General features: G+C 32.2%; 1 protein-coding gene across 1 annotated transcript; it reads left to right on the top strand.

Moving 5' to 3' along the window:
- The first annotated feature begins 343 nt into the window (after positions 1-343).
- On the top strand, positions 344-27960 carry LOC124369395. Its single transcript, XM_046827396.1, has 7 exons — positions 344-400; positions 1379-1429; positions 2750-2830; positions 7411-7461; positions 8767-8847; positions 12141-12269; positions 27829-27960. Exons 1-6 carry the CDS (start codon positions 344-346, stop codon positions 12168-12170), a joined length of 351 nt encoding a protein of 116 aa, XP_046683352.1. The 3' UTR covers positions 12171-12269; positions 27829-27960.
- The last annotated feature ends 10 nt before the right edge of the window (positions 27961-27970 follow it).

The raw sequence follows: 27970 nt of genomic DNA, 5'->3' as shown, positions 1-27970 counted from the left end.
TTATTCACGGACAAAGCTCAATTTACTCGAGATAGCATCAATAACCTTCGCATTGAACACACTTAAGCAGAAGGCAATTCACATAGCACTATTGAATTTAACTTTCAATACAGATTTAGTGTAAATGGTGTTGCCTTCTTTACTATCAGTTAATAGGACCGTTCATTCTCCGACAGCATCTAAATTGCAACATTTACCTGGAATTCCCTAGAGAACAATTACCACAATTATTAGAAGATGTTCCATTAGCATCAAAATGCAATATATACTAAGAGCACGATGGTGCTCCTGCCCACTTCTCATGTAATGTAACTGTATACTTAAACAAGTAGTTTCCCGGGCGATGGATTGGTCGCGGTGGACCACACACCTGGCCGCCAAGATCACCAGATCTAACGCAGTTAGATTTCTGTGTATGCGGTTGGATGAAGAATCTAGTATACCATAAAAAAGTTAATACGCAGAAAGAGTTGTTTGATCATATTGCAGATGCCGTCGCACAAATCAAGAATAACCATGGAGCGTTGCGGAGGGCTACACGATCAATCCAAAAGCGAGCTGCTAATTGTATTCACATATAAGGACAGATTTTGTAAAACTCTAAATTTTACTTCAAACATTATTAAGCTTACAAATAATTTTCTGTCATTAAATTTCGTTATTTGTTTTTCTACACAATGGGTGTTGGTAGTAGAATTTAATTTAAAAACTATTATTTCATTGTAATTGCCTTATTGTACACAATTTTCTTTAGTATTACATTTTCTACAATTTTCTGTGTAACAATTTGTTTTTATTACCTATTTAATAAATTAATTGTACGTTAAACATAAAAAATAGTTTTTTGAATGCTCTTTTCTGTGTTTTACATAGTAAATCTTAAATAATAAGAGAGATACAGTTATGGAACAAACTTTATTCAATTTATCATGTCGAAAACCATTAGAAAAAACTGCATTTGTCTCTAAATCCCTCTTCCGAAACTCCCAGCAAATGTTCATTTAACCTCAGGTACCAAATTGTGGGTGAAATCTTTTGTTGGCCGTTACTCAGTAACAAAGCATTTTCGGACTTATGTTTATATGAACTTTTTTCATTATTTTTTACAGTATAATAAGCTTAGAAAGTGCCGGTAACACTACGCGAATCTCCCTGTATATAGATTGTGAAAGACGGAAATGTGCAACTAGTTAATCAAATAATCTAAATGTTGCTCATGGTAAATGTAATCCTCAGATAATAAAATAGAGTGTAATGTTTCTGCTAATTAATCTGCAGCTGTATTTTGAGGCAAACATATATTGGGGTAATTTTTTTTATAGGCATGGTAACTACTATCCTGAGAGATAGTAAGTAATATGATGATTGTTTGTTGTAGGCATGCATCCCCAAGCAAACGGAGGAGGCCACATTCCCCTTTATTTTACAGGTAAGTGGCTAAAATTTAAGTTTTCCTTATAATTGTGTAATTTATAAGTTTGCTCAAGCTGTATAAAATGTATATAAAGAATATATACAAATAATGGTTTTATTTATTTATGTTATTAATATGGCAAACTATAATAAATTATTTTAGCTCTCATATTTTCCACTTTCTGCATCATTCAACTTGTGTTGAAATAAGAGAACTATAACTTTGTTGACTATAACAATATGCAATGTAGTTGTAAAATAAGGTTCAGAAATTACTTTTCTTTATTAGGTAATCATATATTGGCGATAAAACGATTTAGAAATAGGCAAGTGGTGAAAATTTAAGTTTTACTCATACTGTAGTTTTGTAATTGATGAGGATACAACCAGTATAATCTGTATAAAAAGATTATAAACAATTGTGGTTTTATTGAGACCTACATGGCATTATTATAGCAAAGTATGATTTTTCCCTAGGTACTATTATAGTGCAATAACTATGCAACTACATTTTTAAGAACTTTAATTTATTTAGTTTTACTTGCAGAATAAATACATTCAAACTAATGTTTTCATATTTTCCCCTTTCTGTGTCATTCATTCTATTGAAATTCTAGAATTATGACTCTGTTGACTGTAACAACATGCAGTATATATGTAAAATCTGATTCAGAAATTACTACACAATATGATTAGACATGCAAAAATTAATAATAACATGAATTATTTACAAATTCATTATTTTTTATTAATAGAGCAATAGTGTAAAATGTAAATACTCCAATAAATACCAGTGATACATTTTTGCCTTGATTCATCATGCAAATTTGTTTTATATGAATCTTAATAAATTGCTGCCATTGATCAATAACCCTTAGTTTAATTAAAAATTGACTATTTAGGTTGTACTTAAATAAATCCATTTCTTGTTGTAATTTTCCTTAAGGCTGTAGTATATAAATGTTTTGAAAATCTCATAAACATATTTATAATTGACAAAAGTCCAAAAAACATAAAATACATTAAGAAATGACTTGTAATTAATACTTTTAAAATTTTTCCGAGCATTCTTAGCCAATGGGTTGTCCACAAGGAGTTATAAAAAGAACTATGTAGCCTGTGAAAGCAGGAAAATGTGCAATTAATAAAGCAAATAATTTAGAAGTTGCTCATAGTAAATGTACTTCTCAAAAAATAAAATGGTGTGTAGTGTTGTTGCTGATTAATCTGCTTTCGTACTTATGAAGTAAACATATATTGGCTTATAAACCTTTTTGTTATACTTTGCAACTACAACCTTGATGGATATAAATAAGATATTTATTTTTTGTTGTAGGTGTTGGGCAAAAAAAAGCTTCAAAACACTCGTATCCACAGAAGGACCCGAGAAGTGATAAAGAAAATGATAGGCGAAAATGTAAGTTTTCTCTTAATTTAGTAATTTATGAGCTGACACAAACTGTACAAACTATAAAAAAATATAAACAAATTATAGTTTTATTTACATACCATTTTTACATCAAACTATGATTTTTCCCTAGTTAATATTACATTGTCCTTGCAAAAAATAAACAACTTCATTTGTAAGAGATTTCTTTTATTTGTTTTTACTTGCGGTATAAATACATTGATACTATTTTTGTTTCATAGTATCCCCTTTCTGAGTCATTCATTCTGTTGAAATTCGAGAATCATGATCGTTGACTGTAACTATATGCAGTATGTTTTAAATTCTGGTTCAGAAATTACAAAACAATATGATTAGACATGCAAAAATTAATAATAGCATTAATTACTCACACATGCAATTCACAATAACATTCTCAAAGGGGGAGGAATTTTGCAACTGGTTAATTATGAATCGCCAATATCATAAATACCTTTTATTCACGGACGAAGCTCAATTTACTCGAGATAGCATCAATAACCTTCGCATTGAACAAACTTAAGCAGAAGGCAATTCACATAGCACTATTGAATTTAACTTTCAATACAGATTTAGTGTAAATGGTGTTGCCTTCTTTACTATCAGTTAATAGGACCGTTCATTCTCCGACAGCATCTAAATTGCAACATTTACCTGGAATTCCCTAGAGAACAATTACTACAATTATTAGAAGATGTTCCATTAGCATCAAAATGCAATATATACTAAGAGCACGATGGTGCTCCTGCCCACTTCTCATGTAATGTAACTGTATACTTAAACAAGTAGTTTCCCGGGCGATGGATTGGTCGCGGTGGACCACACACCTGGCCGCCAAGATCACCAGATCTAACGCAGTTAGATTTCTGTGTATGGGGTTGGATGAAGAATCTAGTATACCATAAAAAAGTTAATACGCAGAAAGAGTTGTTTGATCATATTGCAGATGCCGTCGCACAAATCAAGAATAACCATGGAGCGTTGCGGAGGGCTACACGATCAATCCAAAAGCGAGCTGCTAATTGTATTCACATATAAGGACAGATTTTGTAAAACTCTAAATTTTACTTCAAACATTATTAAGCTTACAAATAATTTTCTGTTTATAAATTTCGTTATTTGTTTTTCTACACAATGGGTGTTGGTAGTAGAATTTAATTTAAAAACTATTATTTCATTGTAATTGCCTTATTGTACACAATTTTCTTTAGTATTACATTTTCTACAATTTTCTGTGTAACAATTTGTTTTTATTACCTATTTAATAAATTAATTGTACGTTAAACATAAAAAATAGTTTTTTGAATGCTCTTTTCTGTGTTTTACATAGTAAATCTTAAATAATAAGAGAGATACAGTTATGGAACAAACTTTATTCAATTTATCATGTCGAAAACCATTAGAAAAAACTGCATTTGTCTCTAAATCCCTCTTCCGAAACTCCCAGCAAATGTTCATTTAACCTCAGGTACCAAATTGTGGGTGAAATCTTTTGTTGGCCGTTACTCAGTAACAAAGCATTTTCGGACTTATGTTTATATGAACTTTTTTCATTATTTTTTACAGTATAATAAGCTTAGAAAGTGCCGGTAACACTACGCGAATCTCCCTGTATATAGATTGTGAAAGACGGAAATGTGCAACTAGTTAATCAAATAATCTAAATGTTGCTCATGGTAAATGTAATCCTCAGATAATAAAATAGAGTGTAATGTTTCTGCTAATTAATCTGCAGCTGTATTTTGAGGCAAACATATATTGGGGTAATTTTTTTATAAGAATAAGAATAAGAATTTTATTCTGCCAGAAAATATTCCACACAAATACATTGGCACGTCAATACAATGTTACAACTTTTGTAATACAATGAATATTCTAAAAGTCTTGTTTTGTCCCACACTGTTGAGATGTACTCTTCCACTGAATAGAATGAATCTTTTACATAGAAAATAATTTAGTTTAGCTTTAAATTCCATATCACTTAGCATCCTTATATCTAATGGTAACTTATTGTATAGTCTAATAGCCATCATCATTGGGCTTTTGTCGGTTTTTAGCTAGTCTAGTTTGAGGTAAGTTGATATTGTTACGACTTCTTGTTTCATAATTGTGAACATTTTTCCTTAGGTTTACTTTTTCTAAATTAGCTCGGAGGTAAAGTAGGCATTGTTGTATATTTAAAGAAAATAATGTCAAAAATTCTAAAACGTTTAAAAAGTTCTCTGCAACTATGATATTTATTGACTCCTGCCAATATTCTGACAACTTTTTTTTGGATGATGAATACTTCATTTGCATAAGGAGAAGAGCCCCAAACAATCAAACCATAATTTAAGTGACAGTGAAAAAGTCCGAAATAAGATTGTATAAGAGCTTTCTCCTCAAGTTCACCACATAAACGTTTAATTGCAAAAACACTTTTACTTAGTTTACTTTTAACCCCTACAATTTGCTGATACCAATTTAAATTAGGATCAAAAGTCAAACCTAAAAATTTTGGAAATATATCTTTTTGTGTCTCATTAGGATCTTCTCTGAGGCTAAATATTACAGTAGTTTGTCTTATCATTATTTAGAATCAAGTTGTTGGCAGTGAGCCAGTTCTCTACAAGATTAATATTCAATTTGTAAGTCTTCTAAGAGTTTGTTATAATCTTTATTTGTAGTTACTATAGTGGTATCATCAGCGTATAAAACAATATTTGCAGGTACATTTACACTCAAATCATTCACTACAATTAAAAACAGCAAAGGCCCCAAAACAGAGCCCTGTGGGACTCCACAGGTTATTGGTTTACACAGAGATATATCTTTTTCTACTACTACATATTGAGATCTATTCTTTAAGTAAGAGCTAAGTACATCTAAAGCTATCCCTTTAATATTATTATGTTCTAGTTTTTTAATCAAAATTTTATGTGACACTCGGTCAAAAGCTTTGCTAAGGTCACAGAAAGTTATAGCAGCAAAGTCTTTCTTTTCATAACAGTCTAGAACCATATCAACCAAAGAAATAAACAGCTTGAGCTGTTGATAACCCTTTTCGGAATCCAAATTGTTCTCTACAAAGCAGTTGTTCCATTTCCAAAAATTGTAATAACTGTTTACATATGACTAATTCCATGACCTTAGCAAAACCGGCACAATAGCAACTGGCCTGTAATTTCCTATTTCATTCCTTTTACCTTTTTTAAAAATAGGATGAACTTTGGTGATTTTTAAAACATCAGGGAAATATTCCTAAATTTAAACAATTATTAATTAAAACAGTCAATGGTGTTACAAAATAAGTTATTGTTTGTTTAACTAAACAATTCGTCATACCAAAATGATCCATGCTATTTTTAGGAGCTAATTGTTTTATTATATCTAAAATATCACACTCTGTTATACCTCTAAAAATAAAACAGCTTGTATCATGAGGCACAATTTTCTGACTTAAATAATACTTAAAACTATAATTATTTTGGTTCACATTTACATATTCCTTGGCAACATTTATAAAAAATTCATTAAAATCATCAGGCTTAAAAATAATTATTTACAACTTTCCTTTGTTTTACACTTTTTATTTCTATTTACAATACTCCACAATGCCCTTGTTTTATTTTTGGCATTATTTATTAAACTAGTATTTGCATGCTTTTTCACCTCTTTAATTTTACTTCTGTACATGTTTTTCAAGGTATTATATTCATTTTTTGTACCATGCAATATTCGTTTCTTTTGAAAAATGGTAGAGAATATCTAATCTATCTTTGATTCTTTGAAGCTCAGAATTGTACCAATGACACTTCCTATCTATTTTTTTATTTTTTGTTCTATTTTTCACAATAGTTACAAAGCATATATCAAAGTAATACTTTAGGATATGTACAAATGTACTAAAGCCAACATTAACATCGTCTGCCATAAGTACTTCCCTTCCAATTTTCTTTTCAATAAATAATATTTTAAATTCTCTAATGCCTGCTTCAGTTATTTTAGTTACAGTTTTAAAACTCTTATCATAAAAATTACTTTCAAGATCAACCTCAAAAGAATATGTTAAAAACTTGTGCAAGGTGATCACTGAACATGCTTATTAACTACAATCGTTGTATAATTATTATCAAGAGAAGTAAAAATATTATCCAGGCATCTGAGACCTCTTGTAGGCTCAAAAAACTGTTCCTTTTATTCCATACATACAACAGAGATTTACAAAGTTTACTGCATTTTTATCATTCATGCCCAGAAAATTCATGTTAAAATCACCACATATAACACATTGCTTATTTAAACTTCCGTATAAATACAAGCTCAACTTCCAAAATTTCGACACATTGCAATTTCACAATCTAGCTCCATAGAGAGCCCATTGATGTCATCCATTATTTTAAGACGTGTTGGATCATACCTAGAAAAAAATTACTTGTACCTCCGTGGATCTTAGAAGTTCGACAATAACTGGTTACATGTTTTAAGTCATTAATTGAGTATGTACATATCTCAATTTAACTACTACTCATATAGGCATGGTAACTACTATCCTGAGAGATAGTAAGTAATATGATGATTGTTTGTTGTAGGCATGCATCCCCAAGCAAACGGAGGAGGCCACATTCCCCTTTATTTTACAGGTAAGTGGCTAAAATTTAAGTTTTCCTTATAATTGTGTAATTTATAAGTTTGCTCAAGCTGTATAAAATGTATATAAAATCATGGTTTTATTTATTTATGTTATTAATATGGCAAACTATAATTATTTTAGCTCTCATATTTTCCACTTTCTGCATCATTCAACTTGTGTTGAAATAAGAGAACTATAACTTTGTTGACTATAACAATATGCAATGTAGTTGTAAAATAAGGTTCAGAAATTACTTTTCTTTATTAGGTAATCATATATTGGCAATAAAACGATTTAGAAATAGGCAAGTGGTGAAAATTTAAGTTTTACTCATACTGTAGTTTTGTAATTGATGAGGATACAACCAGTATAATCTGTATAAAAAGATTATAAACAATTGTGGTTTTATTGAGACCTACATGGCATTATTATAGCAAAGTATGATTTTTCCCTAGGTACTATTATAGTGCAATAACTATGCAACTACATTTTTAAGAACTTTAATTTATTTAGTTTTACTTGCAGAATAAATACATTCAAACTAATGTTTTCATATTTTCCCCTTTCTGTGTCATTCATTCTATTGAAATTCGAGAATTATGACTCTGTTGACTGTAACAACATGCAGTATATATGTAAAATCTGATTCAGAAATTACTACACAATATGATTAGACATGCAAAAATTAATAATAACATGAATTATTTACAAATTCATTATTTTTTTATTAATAGAGCAATAGTGTAAAATGTAAATACTCCAATAAATACCAGTGATACATTTTTGCCTTGATTCATCATGCAAATTTGTTTTATATGAATCTTAATAAATTGCTGCCATTGATCAATAACCCTTAGTTTAATTAAAAATTGACTATTTAGGTTGTACTTAAATAAATCCATTTCTTGTTGTAATTTTCCTTAAGGCTGTAGTATATAAATGTTTTGAAAATCTCATAAACATATTTATAATTGACAAAAGTCCAAAAAACATAAAATACATTAAGAAATGACTTGTAATTAATACTTTTAAAATTTTTCCGAGCATTCTTAGCCAATGGGTTGTCCACAAGGAGTTATAAAAAGAACTATGTAGCCTGTGAAAGCAGGAAAATGTGCAATTAATAAAGCAAATAATTTAGAAGTTGCTCATAGTAAATGTAATTCTCAAAAAATAAAATGGTGTGTAGTGTTGTTGCTGATTAATCTGCTTTCGTACTTATGAAGTAAACATATATTGGCTTATAAACCTTTTTGTTATACTTTGCAACTACAACCTTGATGGATATAAATAAGATATTTATTTTTTGTTGTAGGTGTTGGGCAAAACAAAGCTTCAAAATGCTCGTATCCACAGAAGGACCCGAGAAGTGATGAAGAAAATGATAGGCGAAAATGTAAGTTTTCTCTTAATTTAGTAATTTATGAGCTGACACAAACTGTACAAACTATAAAAAAATATAAACAAATTATAGTTTTATTTACATACCATTTTTACATCAAACTATGATTTTTCCCTAGTTAATATTACATTGTCCTTGCAAAAAATAAACAACTTCATTTGTAAGAGATTTCTTTTATTTGTTTTTACTTGCAGTATAAATTAATACATTGAAACTATTTTTATTTTCATACTATCCCCTTTCCGTGTCATTAATTCGGTTGAAATTCAAGAATCTTGATTGTTGACTGTAAAAATATGCAGCATGCAGGTGATAATTTAAGTTTTACTCATAGTTTTGTAATTTATGATAAAACAACCAGTATAATCTGTATATTTATCCCAGCTGAGATTTTCATCAATTATTACTAAACCTAAAAACTTAGATTTAGCCACTTGAGATATTACCATCTGATGAATATATGTTTGGGACAATGATTATCTTTATTTTTTTTAGTTATAAAATATATAAATGTTCTCTTGTTAGGATTCAATAGCAGTTGATGATTACATAAGAATTTATTAATTTTGTTCTAATTTATGGAAGATTTAAATTCTAGATCATAAATAAAAGGATCACTCAGCATTACATTAGCATCATCAGCATATAAAGTTATATTGTTGGTAGACTTCCATTAAAAACCTGTGTCAATCCTCCAATGCAACAAACAAACAATAATGGCCCCAAAACAGAGCCCTGGAGGACACCATTCTTAATAAGCAATAAGATTGAATTTCATTCTGAATATTTATTATTATTTAAATAGGGTATTTGAACAAACTATTTTCTATTAAATAGATATGGCTTAAACCATTTTATTGCATTTTTTGTAATCCTAAATTATGAAGTTTATTTATCAGTTTTATATGATGAACACTGTCAAAAGGCTGGGTCGTGTCCAAAAATATTCCTATTGTCTTTTGTTTTCTATCAATGGAATCTATAACAGACTCGATAAAGTCCATCCCAGCACTTAATACAGATCTGTTTGGTCGAAAAACATGTTGTTAATTTTCTATGAGTCTATTACTTGCTAAAAACTCAATTAATTGATTATACATAGCATTCTTAAATATTTTTGGAAACACTGAAGCAATTCCAGAGGTCGATAACTACCCAGGTCACTGATTCTACTCTGTTTGAATAAAGAAACTATTTTTTTTTTTTACTTTTTATTTTGTAGGGAAAATACCTGTTAAAAATGATGAGTTTATCAAATGTTTTAAAGGTATGATCAGTTCACCACAAGCACTCTTAATGGAAGTTATAGGAACCTCATTGTATCCAGTAGACAATCTGTTCTTAAAAGACATTATAGTACTTTTTAATTCCTTATCACTGATTTCCCTGAAATAAAATTTAAGTTAAATAAATTGACCAACACTTCTTTCATAATGTACTGCGGTGTGATAAGGCATTTTTTCGAAGCAATGGTGAAGTGAACTGGTATAACTTGAGGTATTGGACCTTTGAGACTGACACTGGATGCTGGAGGGCCAGACGTACTGGACTTTAAATACCTGGTGTGCCATTGTTCATAGCAAAATTGTAGGCCCCTACTTCTTCGCAGAACACCTCATTGCAGACTCTTTACACGACTTATTGACTAATCACATGCCCAACTTACCGATAGATTTAGCTGATGAAGACTTTAAAATTACATGGTCCATGCACGATTGGGCACCATCTCATTATGCCAACAACATTTGACAAACTCTTAATGAACACTATTGTGGAAGATGGATCGGAAGAGGTGGTCCTGTCAACTGTCCTCCAAGATCTCCTGATTTGATATGCTTGGATTTCTAGCTACGGGGTAGGTTGAAAGATTTAGTGTACACTACACAAGCGATAACAGTCTAAGATTTGATGCAGCAAATCAGGAATGCTGTAAATTTGATCATAGGCCAACACGTGTTGCGAACTGTAGATAGTTTCAGTTTCAGAGTAAAACTGTGTTTATTAGATAATTGATTACAGTTTGAACACCTGTAAACTAGTAAAAAATGTTAAGTAAGATTTTTCTTATTTTTTAAACTTTCATTTAGAAATTACAATCTTTATTTAACGATTTTTCTAACAGTTAGAATAAACATGAGTTTTAGACCAATAAAAGTATATTGTTTTACTGATACCTTAGACTAAATAATATTCTTTTTAATAATATATTACTATTAAAAATTATCGTTTGAACGATAAATGTTTTGTTTTCTTATAATGTAAACATTTTTCAAGTAGTACAAATTGTGAATGGTTAAAATATTACTATAAAACATTGGAAAAATTACATGAAAAACAGATTTCTGCTTATTTGTCAAAAACCATTGGAGATACAAAAAAAGCTGTAATACACTCTTTGTTCGCCTTAATGAGACCTTTAAAACTATGCACAACATTAAGGATGTTCCTGTTAAAAATTTTTTACTTTTATGAATTTTCAATTTTTCAAAATTTGAGTTTGGGGGTGAACACCAAAATACTCTTAAAAGTAGTCATGTTTCATATCAGAACGAAGCTGAGTTTCCTGTGAGCATAAAATCGAAATCAGAATAAACAAAACCGAAACTGATAAAAAAGATACAGGGTGTTCCGTAAATTTTAACATTAAAAAAAATTTGAAATTCATTGAGATAAATTAATTCTGTCTTCGCCAATGAGTTCTTTTTAATAAGACCTTTAAAATTATGTATGATTTGCCCTTTGTATGCATTTAAAAACTTAGATTCAAACACTCGACTCCTAATTTTGGATAATTGTACATGATTTTGATGTACATATTTTGGACATACATTATAATGAACTCACATGAGCGATTATGGTGAAAGCACTTTGTTTTATGTCAATACACCAAATCGTTCTCTCACAACACATATTACACGGGTGGTCTGCCACACCTGGTATATATTAACATAGTCATCATATAACTTTGTGGATTCGCCTATATAATAATTTAACTTACTCTCAAACTTAAATGACTCTTTTACCTATGATGCCGCTGTATTAGGCTTTTAATGGTATAAGAATCCTCACAAGCCTATGGCTACCTCACAGCGTAGTAATGTTCATGATCAGAATTACCTCTCCTGCGAGGCAGGCTCTGTCCTCCTGTTAGAAATTTTTTTTTTAATTAGCATACCTATATATGTAATCCTAATTTGGATTTTTAGTAAATAAAAAAAAACTGTTGCTTGAAGGTTAATTAATAACTAGAGTTAATTAATTTTTAACCTAATTTTGTATTTTCACAGATATTGAGAATCATGAAACCAGGCAGGTGATAGAAACAACCCAACAATTAGGAAAAAACATAGCACAAATTTGCATGAAAAGTCGACAACTAGAAAAGGCCATCTCTACACTACAACCTACCCTATTAAGTTAGTATTTTTTTTATATTATCTAGTTTTTACCTTTATTCAATCTATTACATCTTTATCCAGACTTCATCTTGTACAATGATACTGTTCCTGTTCCTTGTGCACATTGTAAATTTAATGGGCTATGAATCAAATAGATACCTACAATGTCAAAGTACCTTGAGAAAATAACTAGTTAACATAATGCAAATACAACTCATAGAGTAAGCAAGACCTTAACTTAATTAGTGATACACAAAAAGCAAATTATAATTTGCTCACTCTGGGAGGATGTCAAGTAGGCCAACTTTTTGTTTAAGCCTTTTTGTCTACACACAACATCTTATCGTTAAAATGTAATTGTAAAACACAAATAAATCACAAGTAACAAATAGCGAGTGGACAGGAAATTATTACAACTTACTTAATGGATTAGGAATCAGGTAGGATGGTTGATTTTAACCTTCAGTAATACTTACTAGGAATAGTAAGGACTCAGGTTTCTGTAGACAGTGGTTCAGACTAAATGCTCAAACTCTTTTGTTCAGTTAAATCAGGATCATTCTGTTATGAGTTTGCTTTAGTTTTGTTGTGCAGTATTTAAAAATGTCTGATATTAGGCAGATCTTGAGGCAATTCCTAACAGTAACACTGGAGGCAGTGCAAAATACTGTGATGATTCTTTATTCTTTATTCACCATCAAGAGAATACAGAAAACTTTATTCATAAACATCAAGTTTAGAACAGGCGTCACACAACATAAAATAAAAAAGTAATAAATTATGGTTTAGTGTTCAGTCGCCCTCTCCAGAAACTCGCCAATGGTGTAAATCGACTTCTCCATAAGCCAGCAGCGCAGTCCTCTTTTCAACTTGCTTTCCTCCAGTTACTTGAGCTGGTTGGGAGAGCGTTTAACAGCTTAGCTCCAGCATAAGATGGTTTTTTGGCAAATAGTGCAGTTCTGTGAGCTAGTAAATTGAAGTTATGCCCATGCCTGGTTTCCCTTCCATGGCGGTTGTTCTGAGTCAAGTTGAGACTATGAGTGTGTAGGATGACCTCAAGAATGTAGAGAGCTGTCACAGTGAGTATCTTTAGGTCTTTGTAGGCTTCTCTACAGCTGTCCTGTGGTGCAATGCCAGCCATTACTCTTATCGCCTGCTTCTGAAGGACCATAACACGTTGAAGGTTGTTGTTTGAGGATGCTCCCCAAAGTATGATCCCATACCTAATTCTGCTTTCAAAGAGTGCATGGTAGGCAACTTTTGTGGCTTCTGGGATACTGATGAGTTTGATTCTTCTCAGGGCAAACAGTGCAGTACAGAGCTGACTACACAAACTGTCTATATGGATATTCCAGGAGAGACAATCATCCAGTATAAGGCCAAGGTGTTTAGTTGAGTGAGAGATTTGTGTGTCAGCTGGGATTGTTACTTGATCCTTGTTTCTTCCAAAGATGACGTGCTGTGTTTTTGATTTGAATAATAGATCATTCTCTATACAGTATTGATGGGCCATGTTAATTGAGATGAATGTATCAATTTCGAGGAGTTCAGTTGATTTATCTGAGGTGGTCAAAACAGTGTCGTCAGCATACATAACTGGATAGCAGTATAAGTTGATGTAATCTGGGAGGTTATATGTAAACAATATAAACAGAACGGGTCCCAAAACAGAGCCTTGGGGCACACCTCGGGTGATAGCCAGTGGTGAGGATGTTGTTGTTTTTGTCACTCCATCGATTGTCTGCTGTATTGTTACTACCTGCTTCCGTTCATCCAAATAGCTCTTGAACCATAGTAATGCTGTCTCCTTGATGCCCAGTGAACTTATTTTAGCCATGACTAATTGGTGATCTAAGCAATCAAATGCTTTGCTTAGATCGAGAAATGTACTACTGACGGTATGTTTTTCCTCTATGTTGTCAATTATGTGCTCGACCAAATCAGCAAAGGGCAGTGGTGGTAGATCTCCCAGCCAGAAAGCCATTTTGTCTATCAGTTAAAATATTGTTTATCAATAAGTGATTTAGGAGCCTGACGAGAACAATTTTTTCGATGATTTTAGAGAACGTTGACACAAGAGATATGGGTCTTAAATTTTGAAGGTCACTTGTATTACTTTTTTTATGGAGGGGATAGAAGCTTCTTCAGCTTTGAAGGAAAGATCCCTTGAGACAATGATTTATTTATCAAATCACTAAGTGGGTGGCACAGCTGAAGGCTGCATGTCTTAACCATGCTTGAGGTAACCTCATCTACTCCTGCTGAAGACGAAAGTTTCAAAGACTGTATGACTTTGAATACTTCTTCTGGATCTGTCATCTGAAAAGCAGTCAGTAGGCAACCAGTTCGGTCAGGAATAATCAAATTAGCATCTCTAATGGGAGGGTTGTTATTTAGTTTTAATGTTTCTTCAGCAGTTGTTGTGAACAATTCATTAAATTTTCTTGCTACTTGGTCAATGTTGTTTACAGTAATACCCTCTATGTTAAGCTGCCATGAGACATCCTTTCTTTGTTTTTTGGGGGCTCTCTCACTATTTATTACGTCCCAAATGGCTTTTGATTTATTCCCTGTCCTAGTAATATAGTTTTCAATCGCAGTTCCTCTCAAATCTCTTAGCTTTAAGTCGTATGCTTTTTTTTGTACAAAGTCCAATTTGTCCTCTTGTTTATTTGTTTGTAATTACTTTTCTTGTGCATCCATAAATGGTTTTCTGCTTTCTTTAGCATCCTGGGAGTATATATTACGCTTATTTAGACTTTTAGGTTTAGTTCTTGATGTTTTTAAGGGGCACGTTATGTTTAGGGCTGATGTAAAAGTGCCTATGAATTCTGTATAAGCTTTTTCAGCGTTTGGTTCCTGGTAAATCCTTTCCCAGCTTTGAAGAGCAAGTAGGTCCTGCAGGCTTGTGAGATTTCTTACATTTAGATGTCTCCTAGTTTTAGTTGGTTGGATTTCTGTGGGACCATATTCAGGGATGTAAGTTGACCTGTATGATCAGAGAGACCTGTATGAAGTACATCAACATTGACACTTTTTGGATCTACATTGGTACAGACCACATCAATTGAAGTGGCAGATGTTGTGGAAAATCTTGTTGGTGGAAGATCAAGCCTAGTTATGTTATAAAAAGTGAGAAGGTTGTCGAACATCTTCTCTCTACTTTGATTGTTAACGTTGTCAATGTTTAAATCACCAACTAGACAAATTCCACCATTTCGTTCAGGGATCTTGTCAAGGAGAGATGTCAGGATGTCAAAGACATTGTTCACAGCTGCACCAGGTGGATGATATGCACCACTGACAAACAATTGTTTTTTATTCAATGTGTGCACCTTGATTCCTGATACTTCGCAGACAAGTTCTTCGCTCAGATCTTCAACATTAAGGCTTTCCACCTCAGCTCCAAAGTTGTTGCATTTAAAAATGGCCACCCCTCCTTTAATGTGGGCCTCTCTGCTATAATTGTTTTTGCGAGCCTGTGAAATTGTGTTATTATTTAGTCCATGTTCTGAAAGGACAACTATGTCCGGACTAACAGAGTCTAGAAAGTGGTTGAGGCGATCCAGTTTGTTGCTAAGTCTATCCATGTTTTAATGTAGAACCACAAAATTTTTCTTTTTGAGTTTGTTATCAGTTTGTTTCTCCGTGTTGTCAAGTAAATGTGTTACTCTGTCAATTGTATTGTTTTAATTATTTTTGACTTGACATATTTTTTGTTTATAAAAATTCTTGTTTTGTAGTGAGTTTTCCCCCTGTCTTCTGGTTTTAGGTTCGAGTCTAAAAAAGGGATGCGTTTTTTAATGTTGTCGGGTAATTTATATTGGTTTATAGAGGATTCTATTTGGGTATTCCTGAGATTATTAATATTTTAGTAAAAAAGTCTTGAATTGATTCAGATGGATTAAGTTTTGTGGCTGTTACAGGAGGTTTTTTATTATTACAGCCAGCAGGGGGTGATGTTTTGGGAGGAGAAAATGGTATAGTCTGTGGAACTGCAGAATAAGGGGAGTGAACATCAGCTTTCACTTCCATGATGTTAAAATCTTCATCATCACTTGATTCAGATGTCTGTGAGGTTGTCGGGTGGCTGGATTTCCCTGTCAATCCAGTATTTAACAGTTTTTCTGTCGGGGTTTGGCTGGTTTCCCCAGTTGATACAGTTGCTCGTGAAGTTGTCAAGTGGCTGGATTTCCCTGTCAATCCAGTAGTTAACAGTTTTTCTGTAAGGGCTTGGCAGTCTTCCACAGTCTTAATCTGTTCATTAGTTGTCAAAAGTGTCTGTCTTTGTGTACCCATAGGATGTTTCTGGGATGTTTAAGTTTAGCCACCTGTAATGAAACACTGAAATATTTCTTCTTCCCTCTATTAGATGGTGTATTATTTTGTTTGGTTGGCATGCTTTTTTAAATTATTTTATGATTTTGAGTTTTGGGCATACTTTGTATTTCTGAGTTAGACGGAGGCTCAATATGTTTATTTATGATTTGTGTAGCCAAGTCCTTAACTGTACTTTCTAAACTATCTTGCCTTACTTTCAATTGAGCGAGTTCTATCAGCAAGTTTGAGGAGTAACTTGTTGGCTGAGAGATGTAATGAGGGAACGGTTCAGTTTGAGATTCATTGTTTATACAATTCAGAAATTCTGATTGGTTTGTTTCTTGTGAGCTTAATTTCTTACTGTATTCTCTAGGTGATTTATCATTTTTGTATAGTTATCGACAAGTTGTCCTTGTTTGTAATCGTGCTCTTCAAAGATTTTTTGCGTATCTATATGAAGTTTTTTTTCTCTTTCCAGTTGAGCCTGTATTTCAGAGATATTCTGCAGTAGGTCTTCAATTTTACTCAGATATTTATTCTCTTCGTTTTCCACTCTCCCAACCTGTTCTTCAAAAATTTCTAATCTAATAGTTTTTTCTTTCAAAAGGTTATTTCCCTCGAGAAGTGCTGCTCCAATTTTTGCAGCCATTTCTAGTTTCTCATCATCATCTTCTAAATTATGTAGAATATTATTTTCACTCAGGCTATATTATTTCCAGTTCGTCTGTTGACTGTGTTATAACCACCATAGAACTTTAATAGATTATATATATTTATATTGTCTGACAATGTCTATTGTACCTGTGTGTATTTAACGACAATAAAGCTTCTTGATTCTTGATTCTTGCAGAGACGATCAGGAATCTTGGAGGAGTCAGGAGTAGTTGAAGCAGTGGCATTGAGCTCTCCTTTACATGTACTACATTTCCATATTGTTATTTCACTGTCGGTCCATTTTTTCAGGGTCTTTTCAGGAATATTCTGGCAACCAGCATGATACCACCATCACAGGGGCCGGTGCATTTTACTCCTGAAAATTTGACCCCAATTGTGCAAGAGCCACATGGATATCTTGAAGGCATTTTTGAGTTGAGAACAGTGTTTAATGGAGATTTGGCTGACTTCTCTGGTCAACTGAATAAATAAAAATACAGTGTTGAATGGAGATTTGGCTAACTTCTCTAGTCAGAATAATAAATGCGCAATCAAGTGCCGTGTCAGTAGTATGAGTACAGCAGCTGGCTGTATTGCTGTGGGTCAGCGCTGACAATGCTGACACAGTGTCTGGGTCAGTGGTCTAATTACAGGTGGCCAAGTAGCTGTGTTCCAACGCTGTATGAGGCGGAATATCACTGTTGGATTGTGACTAGGAAGTGACGTCACTGTTACTTGGGTTATGTTATGGATCGTAATCCATAGATTGTATTTCATATTATTTTAAATCTCGATATTTTCTTGAAAGGTTTATAAGTTTCAGAGTGGGTAAAATAGTTTTGTGTTGAAGTTATGTTTGACTCTTGGAGCTTAACTTATTGAATATACGTATATATACTCTTGAATATACGTATATATTGAATCTTTAACTTAGCTTAATCTTGACAGTTTATTTGCTTGTCAATTTTCAATTTTAAATTCAAGTCTTTTGATCAATTTTTGAGGTTTCCATATAAGGTAGAGTAGCTTATTTACTTTCATGAGATCCAAGGTAAGTATTGTGCACAAGTAAATAACATTTTGTTGGATTATTACCACTTAAATACACATTTTTTCTGGAGTTCACTTTACTGTGACTGTAGTCAGTCGGCCATATTGATTGAAAAAGAGTAAAAGAAGTGAAAAAGAGTTGTGATGGCGTCATAATACATAACAATATTTATATCAAAGCCATAATCATTTTAGTTGTCTTCGATCATGACAACAGTAGATAATCTTGCAGTGAGTAGAGAAGTCTCTGTGATAGCCAGTCGTTGAGCTTTCTCTTGAGCATCTTCTCTGTGAGGTTTCTTATTTCAGCTGGTAAATAGTTTGACAATTTTGGGCTGATGTATGATGGCCTCTTTTCATATAGCGAAAGGTGGTGTGCAGGAAAGGTGTACTGGGATCTGTGCCAGCTGTTATAGCCATGCAGATCATGGTGCTGGGGCAATTCTTTACTATCGGCATGTAGGACCACTTCTTGGATGTATAGTGTTACAATTAACTGTCAAGATTCTCAGCTTTTTTAACGTTTTCCAGAAGCTATCTCTTGGGCTAAGGTTTCCAAGTACAGTGGAACCTGGATAATTCGAACCTCAAGGGACAAGTTAAAAACTTTCAATTATCCAAAAATTCGATTTAAAGATGTTCTAAAGAATGGGGCCAAAACATTTGAACTTCACATTGTGAATTAAACCTCTTTATTAAATTGACACTCTAAAAGTATAAATTCATCAACAAACGCTAATTATAAGGATTCAAATACAGTAATCATAAAACAGAAATAACTAACTTACAGTATCACTGTTGGATTGTGACTTGGAAGTGACGTCACTGTTATTGGGTTATGTCACTTCATAAGCACAACGACTGGCTATAAGCACCAATCCTGTTTGGTGCTTAGGTGGAAGTGTTGGTGATTTCAGTGTCAGTTTTGATTTATGATTAGGTGCTGTAATATGTGATTGGGATAGCTTTTAAGTGGGTAACTACAGTTTAATAGACACCATAACTCAACACAAGTATCAGGTTTCAATTATCTTTTATCAGTAAAGAAAGTATTAGAAATAAAAATACTTACAGTTTTGGCATTGTCAAAGCACATTTTTAAGCACAGTTTTAATTTGAGTTTTTTTTTTTAAACAATTTGAAGCACTCTATGAGATGAAAAGTATAATAATGACTTTATTTTTTTATCATATCCAAGTTACAAGTGAGATATAAGTAAAAATAAAAATTGTCTTAATTAATATTGGTTGATTAATTAGTTGCTGAACAGGAAGTGAAACACTAGTCTGATTCATGTAGTAACTTTGAAACAGGAACAGGCACACTAAAAATTATTACCAGACAAATGTCAAACAGCTTTAACTTTAAACAGACTGCAGCTGTTATCTTGCCATCCTGAATGGCTCAATGGTCAAGGTCACTGGCAACTTTACTGTTACTGTATGCCTACTTTCCAGGATTGGGTTCAAAACTGAGACTACTTTTTACCAGCAATATTATTTGTGTAGTTCAGATAAAAAACACAGTAATTATTTACAGTCACAATATTATTGAGATACATATATTTGCTATATGTGAATAATTGGATAATAAACAGTTATTAATTTTATCTCTCCTTTAACATATATTTATTATTAAACTATCAAACTTATCACTGCAAAAAAAAAATATATATATATATATATATAAAAATGCCTAAATTTCCCTGTGGAGTTTGTGGGTCGGGATTAGATCATCAGCAGTACTTTGTAATGGTGTGTGTAAAATTGTTGGTATCATAAAAAAATGTACTAGCTTTGACCGATGCAGAGTTTAATAAATTGAGTAAAGAAAAATTCAAAACAACTGGAAATGTTTAAAACTGCATTCATAACTTAAATAATCCCAATTTAAAACATCAGTTTGGACAATTTAAAGGAGCAAATTCAGAACCTTGGCAATGAGAGTGAATATTAATTCCACTCTCACACTCGCTGCTACAGCTGGTACCTTATTAGTAGAAGAAAATGAGAAATTAAAGCAACAAATTTTTCAATTAAAAAATATTATGAAACAAAAGTGAATTTAGAAATGGATTGCAAAAATACAGGAAATGGAAAATAAAAACAATGTCTTAGCAAAGGAAAAGGAGAGGGATGGAAACTGAATTAATTAGTAAAATTAATTTTTTACATGAAAAATCTAAAAACTGATGCAGAACTCCAAAGTAATCTTATTTTTGAACTTGAAGAGGATAAGCAAAAAAAATGTGCAGATAAATTGAAACGTGCCTTGCAAGAAGTAAAAAAACACCTTAAAAATGCTTATGAACAGTGCCGACAAGCAAAAAAGTGAATTGATTTTCAGACCATGAGAATGTATCGAAAGAACTTAATAACTTGAAAAACAGAACATAAAATTCTGAAATCGCTTCTAAACTCTTCTCAGAAAAAGTGTATACTACCTTCCTCCAACAATAACACAACTAAAATAAATCAACAAGCATTGGCAGTCAAACCATAGACAATAGTAGCTACAGTCTTGCTCTCTTGGGGAATGAATGGATAACCGACGATACTATTGAAGTATATTTTAAAACTTTAAACAAACTGTGAAATGGAAGCTCTCAATATTGCTTTTTATAGACCCAGGGGTTAGCCATGCCATCAGGAGTTTCACTGCTATCAATTTGGTGGTATCTTCGTTTAAAAGACAAAAGCTACATTTTTATTCCAGTTAATTAATGCGGAAACAGAGGGGGGAGGGTTCAGGCACACACTGGAGTCTCTTGTTTTATCTTAGAAACTGACAATACTTTCTACTATTTTGATTCAATCAAAACAATACAACTTAAAACCAGCCGTAGAAATGTTCAATAATAAACTATCAAAGTGTGTCTCTTCTGAACAAGCTACTTTTAAAAGCGTTGTTTGTCCCCAGCAGAACAATTCACTTGACTGTGGCATATACATGCTGCTGTTCGTTGACTGGCTGATGAGAGGAATCATTGAAAACAAACATCTCAAATTTGATCATAAATAGTTCATCATTGCTACATTATACATGAGAGTGACATAATAATGAAGAGGTCATGTCTTGCTTATTTATGGTTTAATAACCAATATCTGAAATTGGATTGCTCTACAGTAAAAGAACACTCTTATTTAAATCATGGGTAAGTGAGTCTCTTTCGGTCCAAATTGCAGCCAATTGTTTGGCTCCTCTGCGGCTTAATAACAATTACTGACTTACTGAGGATGCAGCGCATGATAACAAAATCTACAACCATGGAAGAAACTCATAAAGGAGGTGTGAATGAGGCTCTACCAATGACAGTTGAGTTTTACACAGATAGCCATGGGAGAGATCTTCCAGAAATAATCGACACCTGTAGTAAGGGCAAGATTAGAATAAATTGGTTCTAGTTATACCCGGGGCATCAACTCAGGAAGTTTATAGACAAGCTGAAAGATCTGGCCACCATCCGGTAGTAATAATTGCGGGTACAAATGATGTTACAAATAAAAAACAACTATGAACATTTACAGTAACTTAGAAAAAGACTTGAAATTGCTAAGTAAAAGTAAAACTATACTAATAACCACTATACCCCATCGTTACGACCTAGAACTGGGTGATTTCTCTTCATGATGAAATATGTTTGGTAAACAGCTATATAAGAGAACTTGCAGTGAGGATGAACAGAGTAGTTGTCATTGATCTTGAAGAGCTGAAAAGGTTTCACTTTACTCGACATGGCCTGCACCTTAATTATCGAGGTAAAAGAAAGTTGGCTTATATGTTAATAAATTCTCTTAGTAATGCTCATTTATATCCTGATGGGGAATTACCAATAAATAAAACATTCCTTTTTATAATAATAATTAAGACGATCCTTTTAAATCAATGAGGGGAGAGTGCCAGATAGATGTAAATTAAATCTGACATGAAACAATTAATTAAAACAAACTTAAAACAAGGATCTCTGGGCTTTTGCCCACTGCATTTTCTGGAGACCTTGATCAACATGAAAGAAATTATGAGTGCTGGGGTGGCAACAGTTTTTAAAAATATAATTGGTAAACCACCATCTCTCCAGAGTAAAATATTCTACCAAATGGAGCGAAACTTCTACGGTTTGGTCACAAAACCACATTATAATAGTAAACCACATATATCAGATTACAACACTGCATTCATAAATTTCACAGAAGACTTTAAAAGAAGGGGTTTAAAGAAATTAATATGCTCCCCTATGGGTTGTGTTCGGGATAATATTCCATTAGACGTCTTTGCTGCCAATATAGTGAACTTTTCAACAGACCACAGGAGCTTCTATTTCAATCATCATACATAATGAAAATTCAAAACGACAACTGTGGAATGGACTATCAGTCACTGACTTTGCAGAGAATCTTCGTCACAAAATTTACTCTCTTTGGTCACAGCAAAGAAAATCCATCACTTTCTCCGAGGTTCCTAAGGTTGCATCGATGGCGTCGCCGGGTGGTGTGTTGTGTGGAGGGGGGTGAAAAAGTTAGTATGGGGGATAGTGAAGTTATAAGTGATGTTTTAGGTTCAGAAAAACTCTAGTATTAGCCCTAAGCAACTGGAATCTTTTTTTACTAGCAGGACAAGCCAACCTAAGAATAACTTAATGTTAAGCTTAATTAAGACTGTGGACATAGAGAATAAGAGCTCAAGTTTTTTAGATCTAACGGTGTTCCCACCATTAACATAAATAATAACTGCATCAATTCTAACAGACATAGAAAATTAGGCACTAGTCATACATCTAAAATAATATAATACAGGGAATATGTTAACAAATGACTTAATTGTCTTCCATCAAAATATCCAACATTTGGAATCTAGAGTTGACGCATTAATTATTACATTACAGGAAATAAATCCTGATGTAGTAGTTCTAACAGAACACAAATTAAACGAAAATGTTAATAGATAAAATTAAAATACCTGGCTTATTCTTGCATAAACTGGTATGTAAGAAATTCTTGTCAGGGGGGAGGGGTTTTAATACTAGTATCAGAGAAATTAAGTAGGGTGAAAAAAAATTTCTTTTAAATGCTATAAACACTTTAAAATCAAGATAAAGTTTTTGAGTCATGTGCTATAGAAATTAAGATAGACCAGACAAAACTTATTGTAGCTGGACTTTATAGAACACCCTCTGAGAAAATAGACATTTTTCTTGAAAAATTAAACACATTTTTGGCAGAAATTTGTAAAATAAACAAAAATGTTTTAATAGAGGTGGGGATATTAATGTGGATGTTTTGAGGGAGCGCAGAAAAGAAAAACAGACTTTGTTAGTCTTATCAGTATGCATGGGTTTAAAATATACTATTAAAAATACCTACTAGAATAACAGAACCATGTGAATCTGCTATTGATAATTTCATCACAAACCTAGACGAAAATTCTTTTGAAGTTGATAACAGCTCTATCGGACCATGATGCACAACTTTTTAAAATAGTAAACATAAATAATAAAAGAGGTCATAAATACAAAAAATACAGTAATGGGCAGGAAGTATGGAAAAGATAAAATTGACTTGTTTAAAGACGACTTGGAGAAACAAGGACTGGACCGAACTTTACCAAAGTTCTGTTGAAGATAAGTTTTCTTTATTTTTACAACTTGCTCAAAAATTATTTTGATTTGCATTTCCCTCTGACTAAAATTACAAAAGGAAACCAAAATAAAGAGTGGGTGGATGATGAAATTGTTAATGAGCATGATAAGCTTATTGACATGCATCAGCAGTATAGGAAAGATAAGAGTAATATAAATCTAAAAAAAACTATGAAAGCACATAAGAAAATATCTCAAAAAAAAACAATTCTATGTAAAAAGAAAAAACATTTTGATTTAAAAAATAAAAAAGTCCACTAATGTTAATAAAACTATTTGGAATATCATTAATAGTGAAACAAAAAATAAAAAAGAAAAGCAGTCACCTAATAATATTGTACTTAAAAAGGATGGTATTCTTATAGAGGATCCATACAAAGTTGCAAATATTTTTAATAACAATTTTGTTGATATGGTTGATACTCATGTTATCCCTAATCTAAGTAAAAATGATGTTTCAAAACAGAGGATTCGATACAGCAAGTAACGGAATCCAGATTTATTTGTAACACAATTGATGATAAGACTCTACATACGATAATTGATTCAATAAAACCTAAGTGGTCAGCAGGGTATGATGACATACCCATGAAAATTGTTAAGGAAGCGAAATTACCACTAATTAAACCTCTTTTACATGTAATTAATGCATCACTCATAACTGGAATATATCCTTCTCAATTAAAAGTTTCAAAAGTAATACCAGTACATAAAAAAGGGGATTGTACTGATTCCTCTTAACTACAGACCATTGGCTATGCTACCGTCATTATCTAAAATATTTGAAAAGTGTGTGCTGATTCAATTAGTTGACTATTTTGAAAACAATAAATTACTTGACATTGATCAACATGGATACAGGAAAAATAGATCCACATTAACAGCATTAAGAAATTATATTGAACACATTTTAGAGAACTTAGATGAGGGATACAACATTGTTGGCGCCTTCCTAGATTTGACCAAAGCATTTGACAGTGTTGATCATAAAATATTACTAGAAAAATTAAAAAGCTATGGTATCATTGGTAAAGAGCTTAGCTGGATTAAGTCGTACTTGGAAGGCCGTCAGCAGTTTGTTAATGTTAAGTATTTAAATAAAAATTAATCAGCATGATGTTAGGTCTCATACAAAAAAATGTGACTTACTCTGTCCCACAGGGGTCAATATTAGGCCCTTTCCTGTTTTTGTGCTACTTGGGGGGTTTACCTAATTATCTGTATGATATAATTGAGAATAGTAAAATTTGTTTGTATGCTGATGATATAAGCTTGTGCCATTGCCGATATGGAATTAGGTACAACTAAAAAGAAATGTAAACGAATCAGTTTCATTGTTAAAAAGTTATTTAAATAACAGAAATCTTTTACTCAATGATAATAAAACTACTTTTATACAGTTTACTTGCAAAAATGTTGAATCAAACAAAAATTAATATGAAAAAAACCTGGATAAAGAAACTAAATTTTTAGGGCTACATTTAGATAGTACACTTAATTGGAACATTCATGTACAAAAAATATGTAACAAATAGGTCCAGGAATTTTTGCACTAAGAAGGCTAGCACTTTTTGTAATAAACAAACCTTGAAATCAGTGTACTATGCCATGGTTCATTCACATATCGCATACGGGATTGAAGTGTATGGGGGAACAAGTGCTGTAAACCTGAATAAAATTTTACGTTCTACAAAAGGAGGCAATTAGGGTGATTCTAAAAACTCAAAAAAAGATGAGTCATGTAAGTTACATTTTAAAGAGCTCGAGTTTATGACTGTATACAGCCTCTATATATATAGAACAGTATTATATGTAAAAAAATAATGAGACTAAATTACCACGACAACTACATGTTCATGATTATAATACTAGGAACAAAAATAACTTTGTAATAAAACAACATAATAAAGAAAAATTTAAGCAAAGCCCAACTTATATGGGAATCAAGTTTATGGGGAACCTGCCAGGTAGCATCAGAATGAAAACAATTAGTGTTAGATTCAAAAATAAATTAAAACAGTTTTTAATTGATTTATCATGTTTATAACTTTGAAGAGTTTTACTCCCAGAGCCATGTATTTTGATTTTTGATTTCTGAAGTCTAGTGGAATTAATTATAATTTGGTAATAAAATTAATTTAAATAATATTAAAACCTATTTTTAACTATGTTAAGATTTTGAAAATAATTTACATTAAAAGGATTGTATATATGTACAACTAATATAACATCACCTTAAATTTATTTATTAAGAATGACGCATTCATGTATATTTTATGTATGTCTTGAATAAAGATATTATTGATTGATTGAGTATACACTATGTACGATACAAAGTAACATTTCATTACTAACCTTTAAAAATACAGTATGTTCTGCAAAACCTGAACTGATACAGGCTATCAACTTAACTTCGTACAACAAAAGTCTTAGCAGAATATTAAAATAAAGACATGAGTTTTAAAGAGAGTAACATACTGTACTGTATTTTCTTTGAAAAATGAAGTAGATAAAGTACTGTGCCGTATTTGCATATAACTTACTGATTACGCTGATTCTTAAGATTATACAGTAATTTATCATAAAGCAGCAAAACCTACTATATGAAACCAATTAGCCCAATCAGTCCCAGTTAGCTTACAACATGTGTCCTAAATGTGTCCGAAATGCTGCAAAAACTAAATGCGTATTTATTGGCACCAAGAACAGGATATTGAACTAAAAAATAAGACAGCTGGAATACACATTTAAAATTAGCCATAAAAATCTATTGTTTTCAAAAAAGGAGGACATTTTGGCTTGTTTCCTAGAATTAAGTCTCTCTGCCATCACAAAAGATTCAAAAATATTCAAAGAGTCAAAGTAAGAGTCACTTACATTGTATCTGCTCTCAAAAAAATGCCTAAGTTCTTTTATGTGATTCATGGCAGCAGAACTCGGTACAGAAATTTTCTCAGTAGATGTTCCAGTGTCTTCTTCTCCCGATGCTTCTCCGTCATCTTGTTTCTTGTTCTTGATCACTTCAGTGATGATTTCGGCATCGGTTATCTCTCCACACACAGTGACGTCTTCATCTACTGTATATTGAGAAAATCTTCATAAGTAATGGCCACAGGTTGGATATCACATTCTCCCATCCATTGGCGGAAGGAACAGCTTCCGTTACAGTTTCATCGATACTGTCTTTGTTGTTTTTAACAAAACCTGCTTTTGTTCTCAAATCTCAGTTCAAACCGAAGTTTTTGTGGAAATGTTTGAATGTTACCTTTGTTGGTTTTCCTCAGGGAGACTCCAATTTGAATGAGTTTTTGGATCAAACTAATAATTGCACTGGGAGAGAGGAAGTCCAAAACAAGCTTCCTTTTTTGATGTGTGTGTGTATTAAAAGATAGGGATGTCCTTAAGACTAAGATTTTTATAAAGTAAACATACACAAGAAAACATTTAAACTATCAATCAAACCATCAGTGAAAGGAGTGGCCTACTCATTATTTGATAGATTAAAGAGCTTATTCTCAGATAATGATGGATACCCTCTGTCAGTAATAAATAAGTGCAAACAAAACAGAAATATCATTTCTGAGTCAATAAATAAGAATAGAGATAAATTTCCGTTTATGTCAACTCCTTATGTACCAGGATTATCGGAAAAAAATTAGAAGAATAGGTAGAAAGTACAGTATTAGAACCGTATTTAAAACACAAAACTCTTAGACAAAGTCTCTTAAAAACACAACCAAACAATTGGCACGCAGGATTCTAAAAACTGTATTTACCGTATAAAATGTATCTGTAGTAGGGAAAACCTAGGTGGGACAGAAGGACCGTTTGGACAGTATTTTTGGATCTGAGAAAGTATTGTCTTCCTAAACTTACATATTTTAAATCATTTTAAAACTTAATTTTGTATTCATACAGGCACTACAAAAATAACCAAAAATCAGCTGGTTGAAGAAAATCTCTATTTGGATTGGAGTATAGCAAAAATTACCAGAGAAATTTCAGAAATAGAAGAAAGATTAAGTGCCCGTTATCATCTGCAAAATGTGAGTAATTTCTT

The sequence above is a fragment of the Homalodisca vitripennis genome, chromosome X, assembly GCF_021130785.1.
Source record: "Homalodisca vitripennis isolate AUS2020 chromosome X, UT_GWSS_2.1, whole genome shotgun sequence".
NCBI lineage: Eukaryota > Metazoa > Arthropoda > Insecta > Hemiptera > Cicadellidae > Homalodisca > Homalodisca vitripennis.
This window is presented reverse-complemented; position numbering and strand designations above follow the sequence as displayed.

Bases quoted from the DNA above. Each gene is read 5' to 3' on its own strand.
- LOC124369395 (XM_046827396.1), top strand. From the start codon at position 344: ATGGATTGGTCGCGGTGGACCACACACCTGGCCGCCAAGATCACCAGA. The intron at 401-1,378 runs GTTAGATTTCTG...TGTTTGTTGTAG, and splicing joins AGATCACCAGATCTAACGCA to GCATGCATCCCCAAGCAAAC. The intron at 2,831-7,410 runs GTAAGTTTTCTC...TGTTTGTTGTAG, and splicing joins AGAAAATGATAGGCGAAAAT to GCATGCATCCCCAAGCAAAC.